The sequence below is a fragment of the Mastigoproctus giganteus genome, chromosome 11 (genome assembly GCF_048544385.1).
Source record: "Mastigoproctus giganteus isolate SK-2022 chromosome 11, ASM4854438v1, whole genome shotgun sequence".
Lineage (NCBI taxonomy): Eukaryota > Metazoa > Arthropoda > Arachnida > Uropygi > Thelyphonidae > Mastigoproctus > Mastigoproctus giganteus.
In genome coordinates this window covers 37,970,691-37,995,201 of record NC_143585.1, presented here as the reverse complement: position 1 = coordinate 37,995,201, position 24,511 = coordinate 37,970,691, and the positions used below count along the sequence as shown (strand labels likewise).

General features: G+C 39.8%; 1 protein-coding gene across 1 annotated transcript in view; it reads right to left on the bottom strand.

Annotated features, from left to right (window-relative positions):
• Positions 1–24,511, bottom strand: part of htt (huntingtin) — a 688,215-nt gene that overhangs the window by 269,038 nt on the left and 394,666 nt on the right. The window contains exon 32 of the mRNA XM_090385445.1: positions 16,737–17,007. Within this exon, the coding sequence (XP_090241571.1) occupies positions 16,737–17,007 (271 nt within the window). The remainder of the gene's footprint in view (positions 1–16,736; positions 17,008–24,511) is intronic.

The window sequence follows — 24,511 nt, the reverse complement described above, 5'->3', positions numbered from 1 at the left end:
TTCAGGAAATATGTATGAAGGAAGGTTGTTCCAGAAAACGGCAGTTGAATGAATAAATGAGGAAGACAAAAAGTTGGTTCTGTGAGTTTGAAGTTGGCCAGTAAACAGATGTTGGCTGGTGGCGGCACGTGTTCGGAATATTTTGAAAGAGAGAGAGAGCGGGAATTATAGAAGCCAATTCAGAGGAACAGTGCCCATGGAAGTATCTGTAGCAGAAACAGTACATCTATGAGACAGCAAGTGTAGAGACTCTGTTAGAGATGAGTCATTAATTAACCTAACTAACCTCTTCTGAATGGAATCAAGAAGCCTGAGAGAGGTTTTGGGGGCACCACCCCAGATGTGGGATCAATATTCCATGGCAGGGCGGATTTGCGATTTATACAGAGTGAGCAGCTGTTTCGAAGAAAAGTAACGCCGAGAACGAAAGAGAAAAAAACCAAGTTTTTTAGATGCAGAGGAAGCAATATTTGTAATGTGCTTGTGCCAAGAGAGAGAGAGAGAGAGAGATTAGAAGTCAGGGTAATCCCCAAAAGAGATATATCATTTTGCCTAGAAATCGGAGTGTCACTAAAGATAAGCATAGGAGCAGAAGAATCCTTTTTGTGAGATATAAGACAAGACTGAGTTTTAGAAGGGTTGAAATCAACTAAGTTGTCTTTGCCCCACTGGAGAATTACCTGAAGATCGGCATTTAATGAATTGGTAGCAGATTTGCGAGATGTTGAAGCTGATTGAGCAGGACAAGGTTTCTCAAAATGGAAAGTGGAATGCAATGTGCTATCATTGGCAAAACTATGCATAGGATTTCCAGTCAATGGAAGAAGGTCATTAATATACAAGAGGAAAAGAGTGGGGGAAAGAACTGAACCTTGGGGGGACACTGGCATTAGTGGAGAAGTTAGAAGACAGAGGTAATCAGTGAGCGATCATAGAGAAAACTGGATAACCAATTACTAAAAACAGTTGGCAAACCATAAGATGGCAGCTTGTTTAGAAGACCTTTATGCCAAACACGATCGAAAGCCTTTGAGATGTCAAGAGCAACTACTTGTGTTTCACCAAATCTTTCCATTGAATCAGTCCATAAATGGGTAACATAAGCCAGAATATCACCAGTGGATCGACACTGACGGAATCCATTCTGGCGATCATTGATCAGACGGAAGGTTTCTAGGTAGTTTAAGAATTGGCGGTTAATTGATTTCTCCATTACTTTAGAGAGTAGAAGTAATTGCAATGGAACGATAATTGGATGGGAGAGATTTGTCACCCTTTTTAGGAACCGGCTGGATATGAGCAAATTTCCAAGCAGAAGGAAAAAACACCTTTGGAATAAGAAAGTGAAAAAAAAAAAAAAAGCAGCAAAGAATAAGAGTAAGTTCAGGAGCACAGGTTTTGAGAACAAGTGGAGAAATACCATCGGTACCTGAAGCTTTCTTAGCATCAAGATTCGTCAAAATCCTTCTGACATCCTTTTGACGGAAGACCACAGGAGGCATTGAATGGAGCGTGTTGGGAATACTGGGAGGTGTTTTACCAAGATCGTTAATGCATGAGTTAAAAGAAAAATGGGATGCCAGCAGGTCAGCTTTATCCTTGGCTGAAGTGACAACAGAACCATCTGTTTGGACAGAGGTGGGAGCAGAAATGGACAAAAGTTGCGGCCAATAGCTTTGGCAAGAGACCAGAATGCTCGGCTACCATTAGGGCAAGAAGCAAGTTTCCTACTCTTAGCCTGTTCAAACTCTAGTTTGGATTGGTTGGTAATTGCTTTACAATTGTTGCGAGCTTTGGTGTAGGCAGAAAATGAAACTGAAGAATTAGAAACAAGTCAATTACGATATGCAACATTCTTCTCTTGAACAGCCTTAGCACACTTATTGGAAAAACCAAGGTTTAGATAAAGGACGAGATTTTAAAGTGGAGTGTGGGATAAAGGATTCCATTCCTGCAAGAATAATTTCACTGACACGATCTGAGCAAACGTTGACATCAGAAGTTTTGAAACAGTAATCCGGCCAAGGAAAAGAAGAAAAGAAGTCTCGCAGGTCATCCCATTTTGCATTCTTGTAATACCAAACAACACGAGGTTGAGATAAAGGTTCCATTGGAAAAGAGACAATCACCAAGTTGTGATCTGAAGTGCCTAAAGGACCTCTCACTTCGACCATGTACTTAGAAGGGTTGTTTGTGAGAAAAAGATCAAGTGTATTGGCTGTATGATTAGGATTGCCCGGTATTCTTGTAGGTAAATGAACAATCTATGCAAGATCATTAGTAATTGCAAAAGCCTCAGCATCTCTCAGGAAGGGGATGAATCAGATTGGTCCACTTGATAACGATGGGTCAACTGTTGATGATCCTGATCAGATAGCTAACAAACTATATGAATATTTTGCATCGACATTCACACATGAGGAGTTATTTAGCGAGGGGAAAGCCAGAGGTGTATTCAACTCTAGCAGTAAGCCAGAGAATCTTGTAATAACTGAGAGTAAAGTGGAGGAGAAATTGTTGAAGATAAACACAAGAAAGGCACCCGGGGTGGATGGGATCTATCCAGTTATATTAAAGGAGGCAGCAAAGGAAGTAAGCAAACCCTTAGCCATAATTATGAGAGCTTTCTTGGGCTCAGGGGAGGTACCCACAGACTGGAGATGTGCAAATGTTACCCCAATTCACAAAGGAGGATCAAAGGCTGACACAAGTAATTATAGACCTGTGAGTTTAACTTCTGTTCCAGGAAAATTAATGGAGGCACTAGTTAAAGAAGCACTGCAGGATCATTTAGACAAGACTTCAGCTATAGCTCGGACACAGCATGGTTTTGTTAAGGGGAAGTCATGCCTGACCAATTTGATTGGATACCATGATGCAGTCACAAAGGAACTGGATGCAGGGAATAACTTTGATATTATACACTTTGATCTTAGAAAGGCTTTTGATACTGTTGCACATGGAAGACTGCTGCACAAATTGGAGCAGTGTGGCATTGGAGGCAAATTGCTGCTGTGGATAAAGGGGTGGGCTGAGGGGGAGAAGACAGAGAGTGGTAATCAATGGACACTGCTCGTCGTGGACTAATGTTATTAGCGAAGTCCCTCAGGGCTCAGTGTTGGGTCCATTATTGTTTTCTGTATTCATAAATGATATTGATGAGGGTATATCAAGCTTAATGTTGAAGTTTGCAGAGGATACAAAGGTAGGTAGGGTTGTCAAGGACACTACCACACTATGCTGCTGCAACAGGATCTGGAAAGGTTGAGCAGATGGGCTGAGAGGTGGCAAATGAAGTTTAACATTGACAAATGTAAAGTACTACACATGGGAAACAGCAACCCCAGAGCAACGTTTCAACTCTGTGGTACTACACTGACAGTGGCAGAGAATGAAAGGGACCTGGGAGTGGTTGTGCAGGCAGATATGAAGTTCTCTGAACAGCGCAGACGGGCTGCAAGAGTAGCTCATGGTGTATTGTCAATGATATATAGGAATTTTTCTAGCAGGGATAAGGAGGTGATTATTCCCTTGTATAAGGCAATGGTCAGGCGCCACCTAGAGTACTGTATACAGGTCTGGAGGCCTCATTTCAAGAAGGATGTAGAACTGCTGGAACGAGTACAGAGAAGGGCAACAAGATTAGTGAATGGAACAAAGGGGTGCTCTTAAGAAGAAAGGCTTAAGTTTTGCAAATTACAGTGTCTGGAGACTAGGCACCAGCGAGGTGATCTGATAGAGGTGTATAAGGCCTTGAATGGTTTGAGCATGCTCAATGCTGATGGGATTAAAGGAGAATAATCATTAATCAATAATCATAATAATCAAAGGAGAATAAAGGAGATTATTGCTCAGAATAATCACCTGAGAGGGCATAAATTCAAATTGAGGAAAGACAGATGTAGGATAGATGTGCGGAAATTTGCCTTTAGTCAGCGGGTGGTTGGTTGGTGGAACAGGCTTCCATCCCTTGTCGTGGAAGTTGATAGTCTAAATAAGTTTAAGGCTCAGCTGGACGGGTATTTTGAACGAACAGAGGGGTGAAGTGGAAGTGGTTTTTTTTTTTTTTTTTTTTGGCTGATGCTGCATAAGCTTGCTTTCTTGCATCAAATGCCTCTACTAATGCTAATCTCAACCAGCTGGGTCGGTGTGACTAGAAAACGGAAGCCAGCTGGAGTTGTGAACATTAAAAATCACCAAATGAAAATTACCTCACTGTTAGGAAAGTTGGACTGGAGAATGTCAAGTTGCAAAGAGAGGAAGTCAAAGAGCTCCAAGTGATTAGTGGAGTTGGGAGAACGGTAGAGACAACAGATGAATTTGACACAATGAGGTAGAGAGATTTTAAGCCAGAGAAGATCAAAGAGAGGAGATTCCAAATTGCCAAGTCTCTGACAGGGAATATCAGAACGGACATATGTACAAGTACCATCTTTGAGGCGAAAAGAATCATACAGCGAATAATTTGGGCATCTGAGATGAGCAGTAGTTGAATCAACCGATAACTGAGATTCTGTCAGAAAAGGTACATGGGGTTTGGCAGACTGCAAGTGGAAATGGACATCGTTGAGATTAGAACTGAGACCACGTATATTTGTGAAATGAATTAGGAAGTGCTTGGGAGGTTTAGATCTTTTCCATTCATTTTCCACTAAGTGGATCTTTTCCACTTATCCATTCCCTCCAATAGTTTGCCTAGGATTTATTTAAGCTTCCCTTGAATATATTTAAAAGTTTGTTCCAGCAATCAACTATCTGCTGGCTAAAGACAAAGTTGTCATTCTCCACTATCTTGAGATAGTGGAGAATGACAACCCCACTATCTCAAGATAGTGGAGTTGTCATTCTCTCAATATACTCTCAATTGGTATGTTGTTCTGGGATTCTCAAATGTAGTACATTGAACAGGTTCTTAATCTGCAACTCGACCTAGCAAATGATCTGAAGCAAGAAAGGAGAATTACTAATCACCTTGTGAATCTATGGCAACGCACTTGGGAAACCACAACAAAAGGAGACATTACAAGACACTTCCTGCCATGTATCTACCTGACTTATCCAAAAGCCTCTCCCTGGTTTATGCCTGATCTCCACTCAACCTTTAACATTACAGGCATGGATCATTCAAACAAAAATTAACTGCACTCGGCGTGGAAAATGATCCCTCTGCCACAGTGGAGAAGAAGAATCAGGGAGTCACCTAGTCTACAATTGTCTTTCCTATGACACTTCCAGGCTAAAACTCCTCATGGGAATCCAATACAAGAATTTCACGGGAACCAAGGATTTCTCCTAATCCAAGGCGAGGATTCATATAAATGTCTGACAATATTCACACAAGAAGTCTTTGCTAAGGAAAGCCAAGATTGCTGAGCACAGAGTAACACAAAGACTGCAGCAGATATAGACTGATGTGGGACAATACCATGCAAATGATCCAATTACTGACGTAAATTCGCACAGAAACTGCTGGCAATGGAGTGTGGGATAAATTGCGAACCCATAAGGATTGCTAGCACCCTCCAGAGTGCGGGATCAACTTGCAAACCCTCAGGGATAGTATTCAGCTGGCACCACCTGGTGCGGGATTGTCGGTGCTCTCGTGTCACTGCAGGCCTTCGGAGTAACCTTGGCCTCTGGCGATCTCGTGAAGACATCTCTCCCCATGACTTTTATTTCCTTTCCCCTATACCCTTACTTGCCTTTTCTGGGTGGCTTAACTTCTCTCTCACACCACCTCAAAGCTTCACCCTTATTTGGACCTACCTTCGCTATCTCTCCCTACTGCAACCCACTTTCTTTCTTTCTTTTTTTTTTAAATTGGCCTCTGTCAGGAAGCTCAGGTGACCCTGCCAGAGCATAATGGGCAGTCTGGCTCACCTCCCAGTGGTGGCGGCAGGCAATGTATGTTCCCACTAGGGGGCCCTGTGGCCAAGCAGCCAGAGACAACAACAGAACAAAACACAACACAACACTATATAAACCAGACATTACACTCTTTTCTGGTTTTTGCAGTTGTTCGGCCTTCCATCACAGAGTACATACGACGCAGATGTGGGACACCTGACCCTAAATGCTGAGTTTCTGTAGGAAACAATAGGCTGAACAGGAAATCCAGTCTTGTGTAATTTTACCTGACCGAAAAGTGCAGGAATATTGTATGTTCTGTTCTTCAATTCCTTTAACTGAGCCATAGTAATGTAGTCATTTTTTTGATACGTGGTTAACGTTTTATTGTATCGATTGACCAAATTGGTAAACAATGCCGGGTCTACTTCAAGATAAGTGGGGGTATCTGAAACAACTGAATATAACTTATTAATATAATCAATTTTCAAGTCCAATGTCAACAAATATCTTCTTTCGTCTTCTCAATCTCCAACCCAAGCATGGTACTAAGTACTATAGGTTCTAATACCTCTCGTGTTTGGGGTTCACATAAAAAAAAAAAAAAAAATAATATAATCAGGTTTATCTAGTATTACCCACTATATCTCCTTTATCTGCCCTCTGCATAATAATGTCTTCATTTTCCCGAAGTTCACGTAAAGCTGAACTGTCATGTGTATTCAATTTAGGAAGTCGCGTTTCTTTTATGTTATTCACCACTTGGTTAACTTGTTGAATAAATAAATATTTTTGTGACACATTACAAAGTCCAAATTCAATATCAATTATGCACTGTTTTTTAGGTAGTTTTTGAGGTGGTAAATTATAATTTAATCCTTTGGATAAAAGCGAAATCTGGTCCTGCAATAGTGTACATGAGGAAAGATTTGTAACTTGTTGATATGTAATATATGCGACTATTAATTGCAGAAACCATAAGCTTGATTTCTGCAAGAAATCAAGCTTATAAAGCATCAACAAAAAAAAAAAAAAAAAAAAACATTCTCCCACATCATCCGTACATCTCCAATAATTGGTCTAGTTCTTCCTTGAATTTATTCAAACTGCCCACTTCCACAACACCAGATGGAAGTTTGTTCCAGCAATCAACCACCTGCTGGCTGAAGGCAAACTTTTGCACATCTATTCTGTGACCATTCTTCCTCAATTTGAATTTATTCCCCCCCCTATGTGTGTTGAGCTTAACAGCTCTAATTCATACTATCTAATTCCCCCTTCCCTTATGTGTGTAGCTGAGTAAGAGGAAGAATGCCATCAGCATCACAATACTGTTAATAAATCCTGTAATAAGGGACTTCTTTAATCCAAGAAGACCAGTGTGCCATTTATGACCACCTGCTGTCTTCTGCCACTGAACCATCCATTTATCCAGAGCAGTAACTTGATTCAGTGCCCTTCAATCTGTACAGCAGTCTTTTGTGGAGCGGTATCAAAAGCTTACTGGATGCAAAATTAATCCAGTTCCTTTGTTACTGCATCATATTATCCAAACAGATTGGTCAGACAAGATTGCCCTTTAACAAATTCATGCTGTGGCTGCTGTATACTTGCATTCCTGTCCGGATGGTCCTGCATTACATCTTTAATCAGTGACTCCATTACCTTCCCTGGAATAGAAGTCAAGCTTGCAGGTCTGCAATTACTCCCTTCACCCATTCATCCCCTTTGTGAATTGGAGATAAACTTGCACACCTCTAGTCCACAAGTACCTTCACTGGATGATCTCATAATTATGGTTAAAGGTTTCCTGACCTCTTTTGTTGCCTCTTCTGGCATTCTCATCCACTTGAGTCTATTTTGCACAAAGGGTTATTGTGTAAACTGGCTGGAACATGCTGGTATCAGGAGTAAGATCCCAGGAGGAAATGTAGGATGACTGCGGAACACGAGGCAGAGTGTTGTGATTTGTACAATAGTCTTCCATGCGAAAGCTTTTGACACTGTTGCGCATGGAAGACTATTGTAAAAATTGGAGCAGAATGGTATTAAGGGTAAGTTGCTACAATGGATAAAAGGATGGTTAAGTGCGAGAAGACAGAGGGTGGTAATAAATGGGTGCTGCTCTTCTTGGACTAATGTTATTAGTGGAGCCCCACAGGGTTTGGTGTTAGGTCCACTGTTGTTTTGTATATTTATCAATGATATTGATGAAGGTATATCAGGCTTAATGTCGAAGTTTGCAGATGATACAAAGGTTGGCAGGGTTGTTAATGACAGTAATGGCAGTGTGCTACTGCAACAGGATCTAGATAATTTGGGCAGATGGGCTAAGAAGTGGCAACTGAAGTTTAACCTTGACAAATGCAAAGTACTGCATATGGGTAGAAGTAACCCCAGAGAAACGGACCAACTGTGTGGTACTACACTTAAGGTGGTAGAAAATGAAAAAGACCTGGGAATAATTGTGCAGGCAGATATGAAGTTTTCTGAGCAATGCAGACAGGCTGCCAGGGCAGGTCATGGGGTTTTGTCAATGATATATAGGAATTTTGCTAGCAGGGAAAAGGAGGTGATTATCCTTCTGTATAAGGCAATGGTCAGGCCACGCCTTGAGTACTGCGTACAAGTCTGGAGGCCTCGTTTTAGGAAGGATGTAGATTTACTTGAGCGTGTACAGAGAAGGGCAACAAGATTGGTGAGGGGTACGAAGGAATCCTCTTATCAAGAGAGGCTTAAGTTCTGCAAATTGCAGTGGCTGGAGACTAGGCACCTGCGCGGTGATCTGATTGAGGTGTATAAGGCCTTGAATGGGTTCAGCATGCTGAATTCTGATGGGATCCTTCCACTTGTTCAGATTACGAACCTAAGGGGGCATAAATTCAAATTAAGAAAGGACAGATGCAGAATAGATGTGTGGGAATTTACCTTTAGCCAGTGGGTGGTTAATTGCTGGAACAAACTTCCATCTGTCGTGGAAGTTGATAGGTTGAATAAATTTAAGGAGGAACTGGACAGGCATTTGGAGGGAATGGTGTGATTTTTTTTTTTTTTTTTTTTGGCTGATGCTGCATAAGCTCATTCATTTGCTTTCTTGCATCACATGCCAGAAAAACTACTACTACTACTACTACTGCCAGAAAAACTACTACTACTACTACTACTACTACTATTAATGGGTTATTCTTCAGACTGCACTACTGTTAAAAGTGGAGTGGTACATAGATTGTTGCTGGGAGTGCTATTTTTTTCTGATTTTCTTAATGACAATGAAGGGATTCGAGGAGTGATATCAAAATTTGCAGATGACATCAATATTGGGAGAGTAATTAATGATCGCTGTAAAGAAGTGTTCCTTCAGGATGACTTGAATAGGCTTCACGGATGGTCAGAGAAGTGGCAGCTGTCTTTTAAATGCTCCAAAGCATAACATTTTACACTTGGGTAATAACAAACCTAAAATAACTTACACATTAGGAGAAGTTGAATTAAAGACAGTGGAGGAGAGAGATTTAGGAGTGTATGATCCAGATAGCAAGAAGAGCCCATGGTGTCCTATCAATGATTTATTGACCACTTGCATGCAGAGACAGGTAGATCATAATCCTGCATTACTTGAAAAAAAAAAAAAAAATGCAAGACAGCACTTGGAATACTGTGTCCAAGTATAAAGACCCCACCTAAAAAGAGACAACAAGATTCTTGAAAAGATTCAAAGATGGGTGACATACTTGGCAAAATCGATAAAGGAGCATCTGTATGAGGAAACACTTCGAACATGGAGGCTACAATGCTTGGTAACTAGGTAGTTTAGAGGATGATAGCAAATGAAATGAGGTTAAATTTTCATGGTTATAAATGATATCAGAACTAGAGCAGATAAATTCAAATTACAGGGGAAGAGATGTATTCTTTTAGACAGCAAGTTGTAAATTATTTGAATAAGTAACTTGAATGGGCAATTGAGGATGACAGCTGAGTATTCTTTAACTTTTTGGATTTTTGATTCTCTAACCATAGAAATATATCATTACTAGGTTTTCTGGTTTTACACTTGTGGATACCTACAGACCAAGAAAATGCCAATAAGTGCCGAAATGGCAATTTGGGTAATATCACACATTAAAAATCAAAAGCAATATATTTCTCTTTTGGGAGTAATGTTACTTACACATAGTTTAAGACCAAGGTAATTCACAGCAATTTATTCCATGAGATTGATGCATTTTATAGCAAGCTCAGTTTGCCTTCATAGTAAAGTGCAATATAAACTCCTCTTCTCATTAATTGACTGTATGTTTGACCTAGCGCAATATTGAGTTAAAAGTTCCTGTTTGTTTAGAATTTTATGGTGTATTAGAAGGTTATTATTATATTAAAACCAGTCTTATACCATGTGAAAATTAATAATATGGTTTATTAAGCTGTTCGCCTACGTTACTATACATTAAGGTGACCAAGCTGTTGGGGGGACAGAAAATAGAAAGGGTTACAAATCCGAATATTACAATTGCCAATTATGGTTCTCTGTATTAAGTTCTGAATTGCCGTTACAATAGAAAACAGGAAATCTAAGATAATTACAAAGAGATTAAATTCTTACCTGCTGACAGACTCATGACACTTTACCATGTGAATATTGCTTTAAATAGCTTATTAGTAGGAAAAGGATAAAATTATTACACATTTTCCCTAATTAGTCTCAATATTTACATGAAAAAGTGGTTACATTCCTGAATTCCATACTGAATTCTGTCCTTGCAGCAAGTTTTTTGTTCTACAAAAATAATATAACACAAAGAGATTTAATACAAAGGCTATATATTAGATAATTCAACTGTCTCGAATATTTTATATTTATAATCAATAAGGTCAACTGTTAATGAGAATAACTAACAGCATTTAAATATATCTGTTACTTGTTTTAATTTTATGACAAATATTAATGGGTTGTTAAAATGGAATAATCAACTTTTTCTTTTTAATATGAATTCAAAAGCTATTTATAGCATATAACAATGATGAGAGAGAGAGAGAGAGAGAAAGCAAACTTAACCACAGTGGCCATACTGAGTTCTACCTGATCCTTTCTTAGCATTTCAGTCCTTTCACAGATGTGTTTTCAAGAAGGCATTCATTATCAAGTGTTTCCAAGATACTTTAGCATTAGCATTAGTAGAGGCATTTGATGCAAGAAAGCAAGCTTATGCAGCATCAGCCAAAAAAAAAAAAAAAAAAAACCCACTTCCACTTCACCCCTCTGTTCGTTCAAAATACCTGTCCAGCTGAGCCTTAAACTTATTTAGGCTATCAACCTCCACCACAAGGGATGGCAGTCTGTTCCACCAACCAACCACCCGCTGGCTAAAGGCAAATTTCCGCACGTCTATCCTACATCTGTCTTTCCTCAATTTGAATTTATGCCCTCTCAGGTGATTTTTCTGAGCTAGAGGAAGAATCCCATCAGCATTGAGCATGCTTAAACCATTCAAGGCTTTATACACCTCTATCAGATCACTTCGCTGGTGCCTAGTCTCCAGACACTGTAATTTGCAAAACTTAAGCCTTTCTTCGTAAGAGCACCCCTTTGTTCCATTCACTAATCTTGTTGCCCTTCTCTGTACTCGTTCCAGCAGCTCTACATCCTTCTTGAAATGAGGCCTCCAGACCTGTATACAGTACTCTAGGTGTGGCCTGACCATTGCCTTGTACAATGGAATAATCACCTCCTTATCTCTGCTGGAAAAATTCCTGTATATCATTGACAATACTCCATGAGCTACTCTTGCAGCCCGTCTGCACTGCTCAGAGAACTTCATATCTGCCTGCACAATCACCCCCAAGTCCCTTTCATTCTCTACCACTGTCAGTGTAGTACCACAGAGTTGATACGTTGCTCTGGGGTTGCTGTTTCGCATGTGTAGTACTTTACATTTGTCAATGTTAAACTTCATTTGCCACCTCTCAGCCCATCTGCTCAACCTTTCCAGATCCTGTTGCAGCAGTGTAGTGTCAGTAGTGTCCTTGACAACCCTGCCAACCTTTGTATCATCTGTAAACTTGGACATTAAGTTTGATATACCATCATCAATATCATTTATAAATACAGAAAACAATAATGGACCCAACACTGAGCCCTGAGGGACTCCACTAATAACATTAGTCCACGATGAGCAGTGTCCATTGATTACCACTCTCTGTCTTCTCCCACTCAACCACCCCTTTATCCATAGCAGCAATTTGCCTCCAATGTCACACTGCTCCAATTTGTGTAGCAGTCTTCCATGTGCAACAGTATCAAAAGCCTTTCTAAGATCCAAGTATATAATATCAAAGTTATTCCCTGCATCCAGTTCTTTTGTGACTGCATCATAGTATCCAATCAAGTTGGTCAGGCAAGACTTCCCCTTAACAAAACCATGCTGTGTCCGAGCTATAACTGAAGTCTTGTCTAAATGATCCTGCAGTGCTTCTTTAACCAGTGCCTCCATTAATTTTCCTGGAACAGAAGTTAAGCTCACAGGTCTATAGTTACTTGTGTCAGCCTTTGATCCTCCTTTGTGAATTGGGGTCACATTTGCACATTTCCAGTCTATGGGTACCTCCCCTGAGTCCAAGGAAGCTCTCATAATTATGGCTAAGGGTTTGCTTACTTCCTTTGCTGCCTCCTTTAATATAACTGGATAGATCCCATCCACCCCGGGTGCCTTTCTTGTGTTTATCTTCAACAATTTCTCCTCCACTTTACTCCCAGTTATTTCAAGATTCTGTAGCTTACTGCTAGAGTTGAATACACCTCTGGCATTCCCCTTGCTGAATAACTCCTCATGTGTGAATGTCGATGCAAAATATTCATTTAGTTTGTTAGCTACCTGAGCAGGATCATCAACAGTTGACCCATCAATATCAAGTGGACCAATCTGATTCATCCCCTTCCTTCTAGAGTTTACATAAGTAAAGAACTCTTTGCTGTTTTTCTTTGCATCCCTTGCCAAGGATTTCTCGTAATCTGCCTTCGCCTGCCTAACCTCCTTTGTAACTTGGTTGCATATCAACTTGTATCTATCATAGGCTTCTGTGTCATGTGTTAATTTGTAAGTATCCCATGCATTTTTCTTCTCTGCCATATGCCTCATTAGTTCATCTGACATCCATTTTGGCCTAAACCTTGAACAATATTTCTTAGTTGGTATGTAAAGCCTAGTAGCTTCCAAGATACGTTCTTTGAATGCTTCCCATTTTGAATTTGCTGTTGGTAACATCATCAGTTGGTCCCACTGTATAGAATTTAAATACTGTCTCAGTCCATCGTAGTCGCCTTTACGGAAGCAATAACCCTTCCCTTTACCCCTAATGGTAGTTACCTCTTTCAGTAAATCCCACTTCAGCACACTGTGATCACTGCCACCTAGTGGTTCATTTATCTGCAGATTCTTAATGCATGAAGAATCACTGCTGATAATCAAATCAAGAGTATTACTCCCTCTAGTTGCCTCCTGAACATGCTGATGTAGAAAACAATCATCCAATAAATCCACAAAAGCCCTGCTAGTGTGTGAGTAACCAGCCCCCAAATTCCAGTCAATATCTGGGAAATTAAAATCTCCCATTATAAGACTCTCTGATTTACTAGCCCACTCTATTTCCCTGTACAGTTCCTTATTATACTCATCAGAGTCATTAGGCCTATAGCACACTCCTACTCTCAATTTTGATCTCCCAATGCTTATGTCACACCAAACTGACTCAACACTGCACTGTCCAGCGATGTCGACTGGCTTCACTTCCTTGGTTTTTATGTGTTTCTTAACTAATAGCATAACCCCTCCCCCCTTCCTATCCTGTCTATCCTTTCAGTAGACGTTGTACTCCCCAAATTGCAGTTCTGCATCCCTTATATCCCTTTATAACAGAAATTGCAGTTCTGCATCCCTTTATAACAGAAAACAATTTGATTATTTCAACCAGAAATTTTAAAGACATCTTTTTCAAAGCCCCTGTTTAAAGACAACATTTCCAGAACCAAAATTGGAAAGTCATCAGACACCATAAAATCCACTAACCTGCATTGAAGAATGTCCATCAGCCCAAGTCACAAGTCTTCAGAGCAAACCAACAAGAAAAGAAGAGTAATTGGATTGGATTGGATTTTATTGGCACATTGAAAAGAAGAGTAATAATGCCACACAAGAGTTGCAATATAATTACAACCTTGGAACCAGAACTAAGCAACCACAACAACTTTGTAACATCCTGATCTCCATACAGCAACCCTGGATCCTATGAAGATGTCCTGTTAATTTTTACTGTTTAATTATTGTCTAAATTATCTATTAAGTATTTCTCTTAATTAAATGTTTATACTGTATACAGATGAGATGTGGCAATACAGTTCTCCAACTGGTGCTGCTGCAGTCATATTCAATGAGTTTTTGAAAATAAACGGAAGTGGTATGGTGTACTTCAAACTTCCTCCAAGATGGTGATATAGACTGTCCAGTAGGCTGACAGGCTGCAAGTAACAACCAGTTTTATTAGTAGCACTGACATGATTTTGCAATGGAGCAATGAAAGAATATCAAATTTTGCTTTAAATGGGAAAATCTACAACTGAAATATCAATAATGTTTAACTGTTTAAATGGTATAAGCAGTTCAAAGACGAATGTCAGGATGTTTGCAACGACCCAAGGAGTGAGAATCAGTCAACCTTGAAAGGAGGACAGAGTTGCAAAATTTCAGGAAATTGTGGCAAATTCAAAAGATAAATTGTTCAACTACCAATTTTCAAATAGAACCATTAAAACTGTTGAAAAATCAAGAAATATAACAAATTTTAAAACGCATTTAAGTCAATTTTTATTTCAAGTTGGCTATTCTCATTAACAATGACCTTATTCATTTTAAACTGCTTGAAATGAAACCTTTTAATTCTCGTTGCACTATACAAGGTGTCTCAAAAATATTGGTACAAACGTTTAGGGGAGGTAGGTAACATCTAAAGTAATGTGAATAGGAACCCATAACCGGAAACGTCACCGTAAATCGGTAGATGGCGCTGTTCATCAGTTCCCGAGAGGGAAAATTTCTGGTTTACTTATTCAAGCAGTAGTCGCCGCACGAAGACCATGCTTTGATATACGAACTGTGAGCTGGCAGACATGCACCTAGTTTATGGATTAGCAGAGGGCAATGGACGAGCGCTCGACAAATTTATGGAGAACGCTTCCCAGACAGACAGACATGTACCGGACCACCGATTGTTTGCACGTGTGCATCAAAATTTGTGCGATTATGGGTCATTTAGAGGTAACAGGAGTAGTGCGGGCAGACCATGTTCGACACAAACTCCTGCTATGAAAGAAAGTGTGTTGAATGCCATCCAGAATAATCCTACTACCAGCACACGTGCCGTTGCCTCTGCCTTAGGAGTGTCTTGTTGCAGTGTACAATGTCTGGCACGACGATTCCTTACACCCCTTTCATCTCCAAAGGGTTCAGTTACTGCTCCCCCAAGATCATCCTGCACGTGTGACTTTTGCACAGTGGTTTCTCCAAGAAAGTGTTCAAAACTTGAATTTTCCAGCCTATGTTTTGTTCACGGATGAGCCTTATCTCACTCGGGAAGCTTATTCAATCACAGCACAATGCTCGTGTGTGGGCTCACGACAACCCACATGGTGTGCGCACCCATGTGGCACAACATCGCTTCGCAATAAATGTTTGGGCAGGTATGGTCGGTGACTGCTTAGTCGGCCCATACCTGTTACCATCCCGCATGAACTCCGCTAAATACCGGATCTTTCTTGAACAAGTTCTACCAGGGTTACTCGACAATGTTCCAGCAAATGTGAGATGCAACATTTGGTTTCAACATGATGGGGCACCTGCCCATTATGGAAGGTGTGTTCGTGACCATTTGAACAGGTGTTTTGGGCGTCTATGGATTGGCCGTGGTGGATCCGTTGCCTGGCCCCCACGCTCACCTGATTTTTTGAGCCTTCATTTCTTTCTGTGGGGGGGAGGGGGCCCTCAAATCTATCGTGGATGAATTGCCTGTGGAGATGGAAATGGATCTCGTGGCGAGACACGTCTGTGCTGCTGCTACTGTCAAAGAAACTCTAGGTGTGTTCGGCCGTGTCCGCAATCCATGCTGTGTCGGTGTCACCCATGCATCGCGTCTCATGGTGGAACCTTCGAGCATCTGTTGTAACATCATGAAATACATCCATCTTGTACTCCATTGTTAATATTATGTCAAATAAATGTTTGCCACTAATTACTGTCTTGTGCCATTTCTGCTTCTTGTGCCTCTGCTACTTCTTTCCCATGATGTTTCCGGTTATGGGTTCCTATGCGATTCACATTCCTTTAGATGTTACCTAACTAATTTAATCATGCTGAAGTCATTTCCAGAACTTAGAGCTACTGCTACTCCCAACATTTTGAAAATGTGCCAGCATGATTATATTATCACAGTTTCTTCAGGTAAACAAATAACTAACTAAGTAAACCACATATGCTGTGAACAAAAGAACTATAAAAAACTAATATTTTCATAACAATCTAAAGATATTTCAACATTGAAATCAAAAGTCACAGTACTTTCTTTTTAATGTTCTATTATTCAAGCTGACAGATATAATGAGAGTGACCTGATGAAATGAACCTTCATCTCCTGGGAGTGAATTTGGGTTATCAAATTTGTACAATATTTTGTTTTAGAGTTCTCAAAGTGTCATACATACTTAATGAGCATATTCATTGTATAAATACCACTGATTATTACTTTAAAAAAAAAGCTTTTTTTTTTTTTTATGTACTGTGTGCATTACTAAATACAAAAACCTTAAAAATGAAAATAAGTAAAATAGAAAGTTCAGTACTGACTTTGGACTGACAGTTGCTGAAAGAGTTGTGGGTCTTCTACCAGCTGGTTGTAGTACTTGTGTCCAAAAGTTCTGGTTGTCACAATTTAAAAGTGTTAAAATATTACACCACTGTAACACAAGAGTTGGGTAAAATGATGCAAGCTTCAAAAACATATGGTTGATTTCGGAGACAGAATATAAAGAAGGATGAACATTAACATTACTATCTGTTTCAAATGATTCTGCTTGGATAACCATCATTGCTGATGTTGCTATTCGTCGAAACATACCTAAAATACAATAAACAGGAATACATTACCAACACATACACACACACACAAAAAAAAAAAAAAAAAACACTCTAAACAATTATTGATCAAAAGGAGAAAGCCATTATTAACTAAACATGTTCTCTAATATACAGGGTGTCTGTAAATGATGTTTCCGATTTTGATATTTTCAAACTACACTCATGAAACATATACCAGCTGAAAGATTAATTCAATAAGTTTTATGAAGGTACAAAGTCATTGGTAAAGTTCAATGTGGGTACCATGAGTAACTTGAATGATATCACAGCGATATTCAATCTCCTGTCACACACTGTGCTTCATTTTGCGATCAATTTTACCAAAGGCCTCTGTGATCCATGTTTTCAGCTCCTGTAGTTCCGTTGGTAGTGGAGAGATGTACACATTGTCCTTCACATAACCCCACAAAAAGAAATCCATATTTTGTTGCATGAAATGCTAACACACAGAACACTTTCTCCAGCCCGGTCACCATTTTGGCAAATGTAGCACTGCATAGCAAATAGAATGCAAAACTGGCAGTCGAGTGTAGCTTGAAGTAATTCTGAATAAAAAAATATCAAAATCAGAAACATCATTTATGGACACCCTGTATATACATATCAGCCAAAACGTTAGAAACCTGTCAAATTGTGCATCATGATTGCATTAAAAACTGATAAAATGACCTTACACAACAACATCTTCACAATAAAATGGTGGATCCGCAGACTGCACTGCAGGTGCCTGAAGTTAAGACACAACCCAGTTACAGAGGTAGAGGCATTATTCTCTGATGTATGACTATAAGGTGGAATAATCTGAAGACCATGGTAGTTAACAGAGTGCTCAATTTTGCCAGTGCAAAACTACATAACGCCTGGAATACCTGAAACAATTAACGTGTGTATGTGTGTGTGTGTGTTATGGAGGTTTAATGGCGCATAAGCTGCTGAGGCTATAGTGCGCCTATTCATAGGAAACTGCTAAAAACAAATTTTTGTTGTAATAACTTGATTTTTGTTACAGTGATCTTTCAGAATTTATGATATAGTCCAATTTTTTTCAGGAAAGAGAAAAATTCATTGATATTTGCTTCCTCGCCAATAATGTCATTTAGTGTCATCGGTTCTCGCAGATTTCTCAGGGAAGACAGGACGGATGTTCTGTCTTGTTGATACTGTGGGCAGTCAATTAGAATATGTTTCACTGATAACTGTGTTAAACAGTGTGGACACTGAGGAGGTTCCTCTCCTGTGAGTAGATGGAGGTGAGTGAGATACGTATGTCCTATACGTCCCCTTGCAAGTACCACTTCTTCTCTTCGCACTGTTTTGGTACTAGTGTGCCAAAGCTTTGGGTGCTGTCTCAACTGATAGAGTTTATTATTGGTTTGGGAGTGCCACAGATCTTTCCACTGCGCGAGACATGCTGTTTGTATGATGCGATTGTAGTCAGCGGCTGGAACATGGACGGAGGTTAAATCAAAAGTTGATGGATTTTTAGCAGTTTTGTCAGCGAGTTCGTTCCCCTTTATCCGCGAATGTGCTGGGATCCAGCAAAAGGTCACTGATTGATAACGTTCTTCTATTTGCAATAGGAGACTTCTGATTTGATCTAACACAGGGTGAACCTTGTAGGAGGAATGTTGCATTGCTGTAATTGAGCTGAGCGAGTCCGTGTATACTATGTATTTTACAGATGGGTAGTGAATGAGATTTTCTAACGGTAATTTGATTGCATGGAGTTCTGCTGAGAAGCTGCTATACTGAGCTGGAAGAGCAGCCGAAATGATTGAAGTAGGAAATACTGCCGCTGCTCCTACCGCTGAATGTGATTTGGAGCCATCAGTATAGATGGGTAAAAAATCAGCATATTTTTGAATATGGCTTGCATGGAGTTGTTTCACATTGATTATTGGTAGGCGATTCTTTCCCCATTCGTGAAGATAAGTATCGCAGGTTAATTGTAGAGGCGGACTCCAAGGTGGTTGAGAGTAATTCATTACTTGTTGCCTGTTGAAAATTGGAACATTCCAACTCTGTATTATTTCAATTAGGCGTAAGCCTGCTGGTCTTATTTTAGTGGGTTTGTTTCTATAGAGATTTTGCAGTGGTGGAATAAAAAGGTATGGCTCAACAGGATGCTGCCAGCAACTTTGTATTTGGGCTGCATACTTAAGAAGCAGCATTTTTCTGTGGAGGTAAAGAGGTGGCTCATTAGCTTCAATATATAAACTATGAATAGGAGAGGTCCTGAACGCCCCAAGTGCAATCCGCAATGCACTATGCTGTATAGGATCTAGCCATCGTAGTATACTCTTATGAGCAGAATCATACAGTGGAGCAATCCAATTGGGATCTGATCAGTGATCTATATAAAAGCAGCAAAGATGTACGGTCTGCTCCCCAAGACAAGGCAGATAAAGCTCTTAGTATGTTTAGTTTTTTGAGGCAGGAAGTACGTACAAATTTAATGTGCTCAAGGAAATTTAGTTTCCTGTCAAGGATTAATCCTAAGAATCTGATGTTGTTAGTCACTGGAACGGTAAAGTTTGATATATGAAGTTCAGGATCTGTATGCATTTTTCGTTGATTACAAAAATGGATGGCAACAGTCTTCTGCTGTGATAGACGATAGCCATTTAACCTTGCCCACCTTTGGACTTTATTCAGGGATATCTGCAGTTGCTGTTCAATGGATCTCATGTTCTGGGAATGGCAAGAAATAGAGAGCACATCAGCGTAAAGGTAGGTCTGAACAGCATTTGTAAGTTCTTTTGTGATGGAATCGATTCTAAGTGCGAAACAATTAACATTCGGGTGAAGAAATTCTGGCACAAACATCCCACCAAACAGGCAGAAGAAGAACCTGTAGTTGGGTAATCAGTACAATAAATATGCAAAAAAAAAAGAGGAAGGAGGAGGGAAAAGAGAGAAAGAGAGAAAGAAAACAACAGTAGTACAAAAATCACTAATGGGGCAATGGAAAAGGGGGTTGTTTTAATGTGAAATTTTGTTTTAAACTATTGCTACTATGGATACTGGTAATGAGTAAAGTGGTGCATAATCCAACAATAAAACTTCACAGCCCATTACATTTCAATAAGCTTGCTGCAATTTAATACAAACAGCATAATACCTGAAACAATACCTTTCAGATACTGTCTAAAAGTGCACACTCTTATTACGACACAAGGTGGAACAATTTCTTATGGATGCAAGGTTTCTAACAGTTTGGCCACATGTGCATATATATATATATATATATATACACAGGGTGTCTCAAAAATATTGGTACAAATAGGGGAGGGAGGTAACATCCAAAGCAGGGGTGGGCAACAGCCGGCCCGCGGGCCACATCTGGCCAGCGACAATGTTGAATCCGGCCCCCTCGGTAAATGCATAAATATAGAAAATCCATACCTGACTACACTCGCCGTAAACGTTCGGCTTAATTCGGTTCAATTGGGAATCGCGGCCAGTATAACAGTAACCAAGTGATTCTATGCAGCGTCAAAGAGTTATTTCCTAATTATTATTGTAGCATCGATCGAACGAAGTTCCTTTGGGTTTGACTTCTTATTGAAAAAAATAATATTGGTGCGAGATATTTTATGTTTTATGCCTTTTCTAATTATTACAATTTTTAATTTAATATAATTTATAGCCCATAAAATGAGCCAATTAAAAAAAAAAAGAAAAATTGATGCCGCATTTTCAATGATAATTGGACCTTCAGATATTTTTTTTAAAAATACATTAATAATTTGGTAATTCAAGTAATATAACATTTTTTAGGTTCTGATTTTTTTTATTAAATCGTTCAATCTATTCCGGCCCGCATCATGATGAGAAAATTTCATTCGGCCCGCTGACGAAAAAAGTTGCCCACCCCTGATCTAAAGGAATGTGAATCGCATAGGAACCCATAACCGGAAACGTCACGGGAAAGTAATAGCTGAGGCACAAGAAGCAGAAATGACACAAGACAGTAATTAGTGGCAAACATTTATTTGACATAATATTAACAATGGAGTACGAGATGGATGCATTTCATGATGTTACAACAGATGCTCGAAGGTTCCACCATGAGACGCGATGCATGCGTGACACTGATGCAGCATGGGTTGGCGGACATGGTCGAACACACCTGGAGTTTCTTTGACAGTAGCAGCAGCGCAGACGAGTCTCGCCACGAGATCCATTTCGGTCTCCACAGGCGATTCATACATGATAGATTTGAGGGGCCCCCACAGAAAGAAATCAAGGCTCGATAAATCAGGTGAGTGTGGGGCCAGACAATGGGTCCACCACGGCCAATCCATAGATGCCCAAAATGCCTGTTCAAATGGCCACGAACACACCTTCCATAATGAGCAGGCGCCCCGTCATGTTGAAACCAAATGTTGCGTCTCACATTTGCTGGAACATCGTCAAGTAACCCTGGTAGAACTTGTTCAAGAAAGATCCGATATTTAGCAGAGTTCATGCGGGATGGTAACAGGTATGGGCTGACTAAGCAGTCACCGACCATACCTGCCCAAACATTTATTGCGAAGCGATGTTGTGCCGCATGGGGGCGCACACCGTGTGGGTCGTCGTGAGCCCACACGTGAGCATTCTGCTGATTGAATAAGCCTTCCTGAGTAAAATAAGCCTCATCCATGAATAAAAAATAGGCTGGAAAATTAAAATCTTAAACACTTTCTTGGAGAAACCACTGTGCAAAAGCCACACGTGCAGGATGATCTTGGGGGAGCAGTAACCGAACCCTTTGGAGATGAAAGGGGTGTAAGGAATCGTCGTGCCAGACACGCTGTACACTGCAACGAGACACTCCTAAGGCAGAGGCAACGGCACATGTGCTGGTAGTAGGATTATTCTGGATGGCATTCAACACACTTTCTTCAATGGCGGGAGTTTGCATTGAACGTAGTCTGCCTGCACTACTCCTGTTACCTCTAAATGACCCATAATCGCACAAATTTTGATGCACACGTGCCAACAAATGGTGGTCCAGTACATGTCCGTCTGGGAAGCGTTCTCCATAAATTTGTTGAGCGGCTCGTCCATTGCCCTCTGCTAATCCATACACTAGGTACATCTCTTCCAGCTCACAGTTCGTATATCAATACATGCTCTTCATGAGGCAACTACTGCTTGAAAGAGTAAACCAGAAATTTTCTCTCTCGCGAACTGATGAACAGCGCCGTCTACCGATTTACGGTGACGTTTCCGGTTATGGGTTCCTATGCGATTCACATTCCTTTAGATGTTACCTACCTCCCCTAAACGTTTGTACCAATATTTTTGAGACACCCTGTATATATATTGAAATTATGTCTAGTGACAATTATATTTAAATATTAAAGTTTTAAATAGCATCAATTAGAGTATTAAATGATGCATTAATGCTATTGTACAGTGAAAATTAGACATTATACATGCATGGGTTATATATGTACTAAAATTATATACACATATATTATGTAATTACATGTAATTACATAATATATAACCCATACATAATATAATATATAATACAGTCCATTCCGGTTATTTGGGACACATCGGGACTAGTGCATTTTGGCCCCATTAAGCGGCTGCCCCAATTATTCGAAATTTCACGTAAATAGTTAAAAATAAAATGTACCCCACCTTTACAATTGGTTCACTGTACAATCAAATCACGTTACGATGGAGGCACCATAGTAAAGTCATCATCATCATCAGCCATTTTCAATCCACTGCAGGATGAAGGCCTCTCCAGCAACTTTCCAGCTCCTTCTGTTTTGAGCACTGGCCATCCATTTACTACTCAAAAACTCATGAATTTCACCTATCCATCTCCGCCTTTGTCTTCCAGGTTTTCTTCTAGCTTCTCTTGGCTACCATTCTGTTATTTTCTTAGTCCATCTGTCATCATGTCTTCGAGCTATGTGTCCTGCCCAGGACCATTTTAGTTCTTTAGTTTTGATAAGAATGTCCTTTACTTGAGTTTGCTGCCTAATCCATGTGTTTCTCTTCTTATCTAACAGTCTGATTCCCAATATGATTCGTTCCATTCTTCGCTGTGTGGTTCTCAGCTTCTCTTCCATTCTTTTGGTGAGTGCCCAAGTTTCACTTCCATAAGTCATGGTGGGGAGTATACATTGGTCCATTATTTTACGTTTCAGACAAACTGGGATATTGCTCTTCAGTATGTGACTATATTTCCTGAATGCTATCCATCCAAAATTTATTCTTCTCTTGACTTCCAGCCATTTATCATTATTACAGCTAATAACTTGTCCCAGATATGTATATGATTCCACCTTTTCAATTACTGCTCCTTCAATCATTATTTCCCTTTCTGTGGCATACTTGTTCATCATTACTTTTGTTTTAGACATATTCATCTTTAGTCCAAAATCCTTACTAGCTGTGCATAACTGATTAAGATTTTCCTCTAATTCTTTGGGATCATGGCTTATGACCACAATGTCATCTGCAAATCGCAAATGGTTTAGGTACTCTCCGTTCACATTGACTCCTTTCTGCGACCAGTCTAATCTTCTGAAAGCTTCCTCAAGGGCAGCAGTAAACAGCTTAGGAGATATTGTGTCTCCTTGTCGAACTCCTTTCTCAATTTTAAATTTCCTACTGTCTTTGTCTAGTCTAATAAAGGAGGTAGCACTCTCGTATATTTTCTTCAAAATCATAATATATGGGGTATCAATGCCTTGTCTTTCCAGTGCCCGAAACATTGCCTTATGCTGTATGGAGTCAAATGCCTTTTCATAATCCACAAATGCCAGGCATAATGGTGTTTTATATTCATTTGCTTTCTCCATTAGCTGTGATATTACATGAAGGTGATCCATAGTTGAGAATCCTGTCCTAAAGCCAGCTTGCTCTTTCGGTTGATTCTCATCCAGTATTCTTTCTAATCTGTTAGTAATGACCCTTGTGAACAACTTGTAGATGTGGGATAACAAGCTAATTGGTCTATAATTTTCAATTTCTGATTTATCTCCTTTCTTATGCGGCAAAACTATGATTGCATTATTCCACTGCTTAGGCGTCACACCTTTTCTAATGCACTTTGTGAAGAGCCTTGCCAGTTTTTGTGTTATGTCTCTTCCTCCCAATTTTAACAACTCTACAGTAACTTCATCTTCCCCCGGGGCTTTCTGATTCTTCATTTTCTTCAATGCATGTTCTACCTCATCAGGAAGAATATCGGGTATGTCGTATGTGTTGCTACTTTGCAATCCATCTTCCCCACTGCTGGCATCATTCCCCTGCTCCTTGTATAATTCTCTATAGTAGTCTTCTGCTATTTGAATTATGCCTTCTCTGCTGTTTATAAGTACACCATCGCTATTCTTCAGTTTCAGTATCATTTGTCTTTCTGTATTACTGCTCATGGCTGCTGATTTAAATCCTTTGTTTTCCCTTAATGCTTGTTCTACTTTTCTTGTGTTAAATCTTCTTATGTCCTCTCTGAGTCTCTTTCTAAT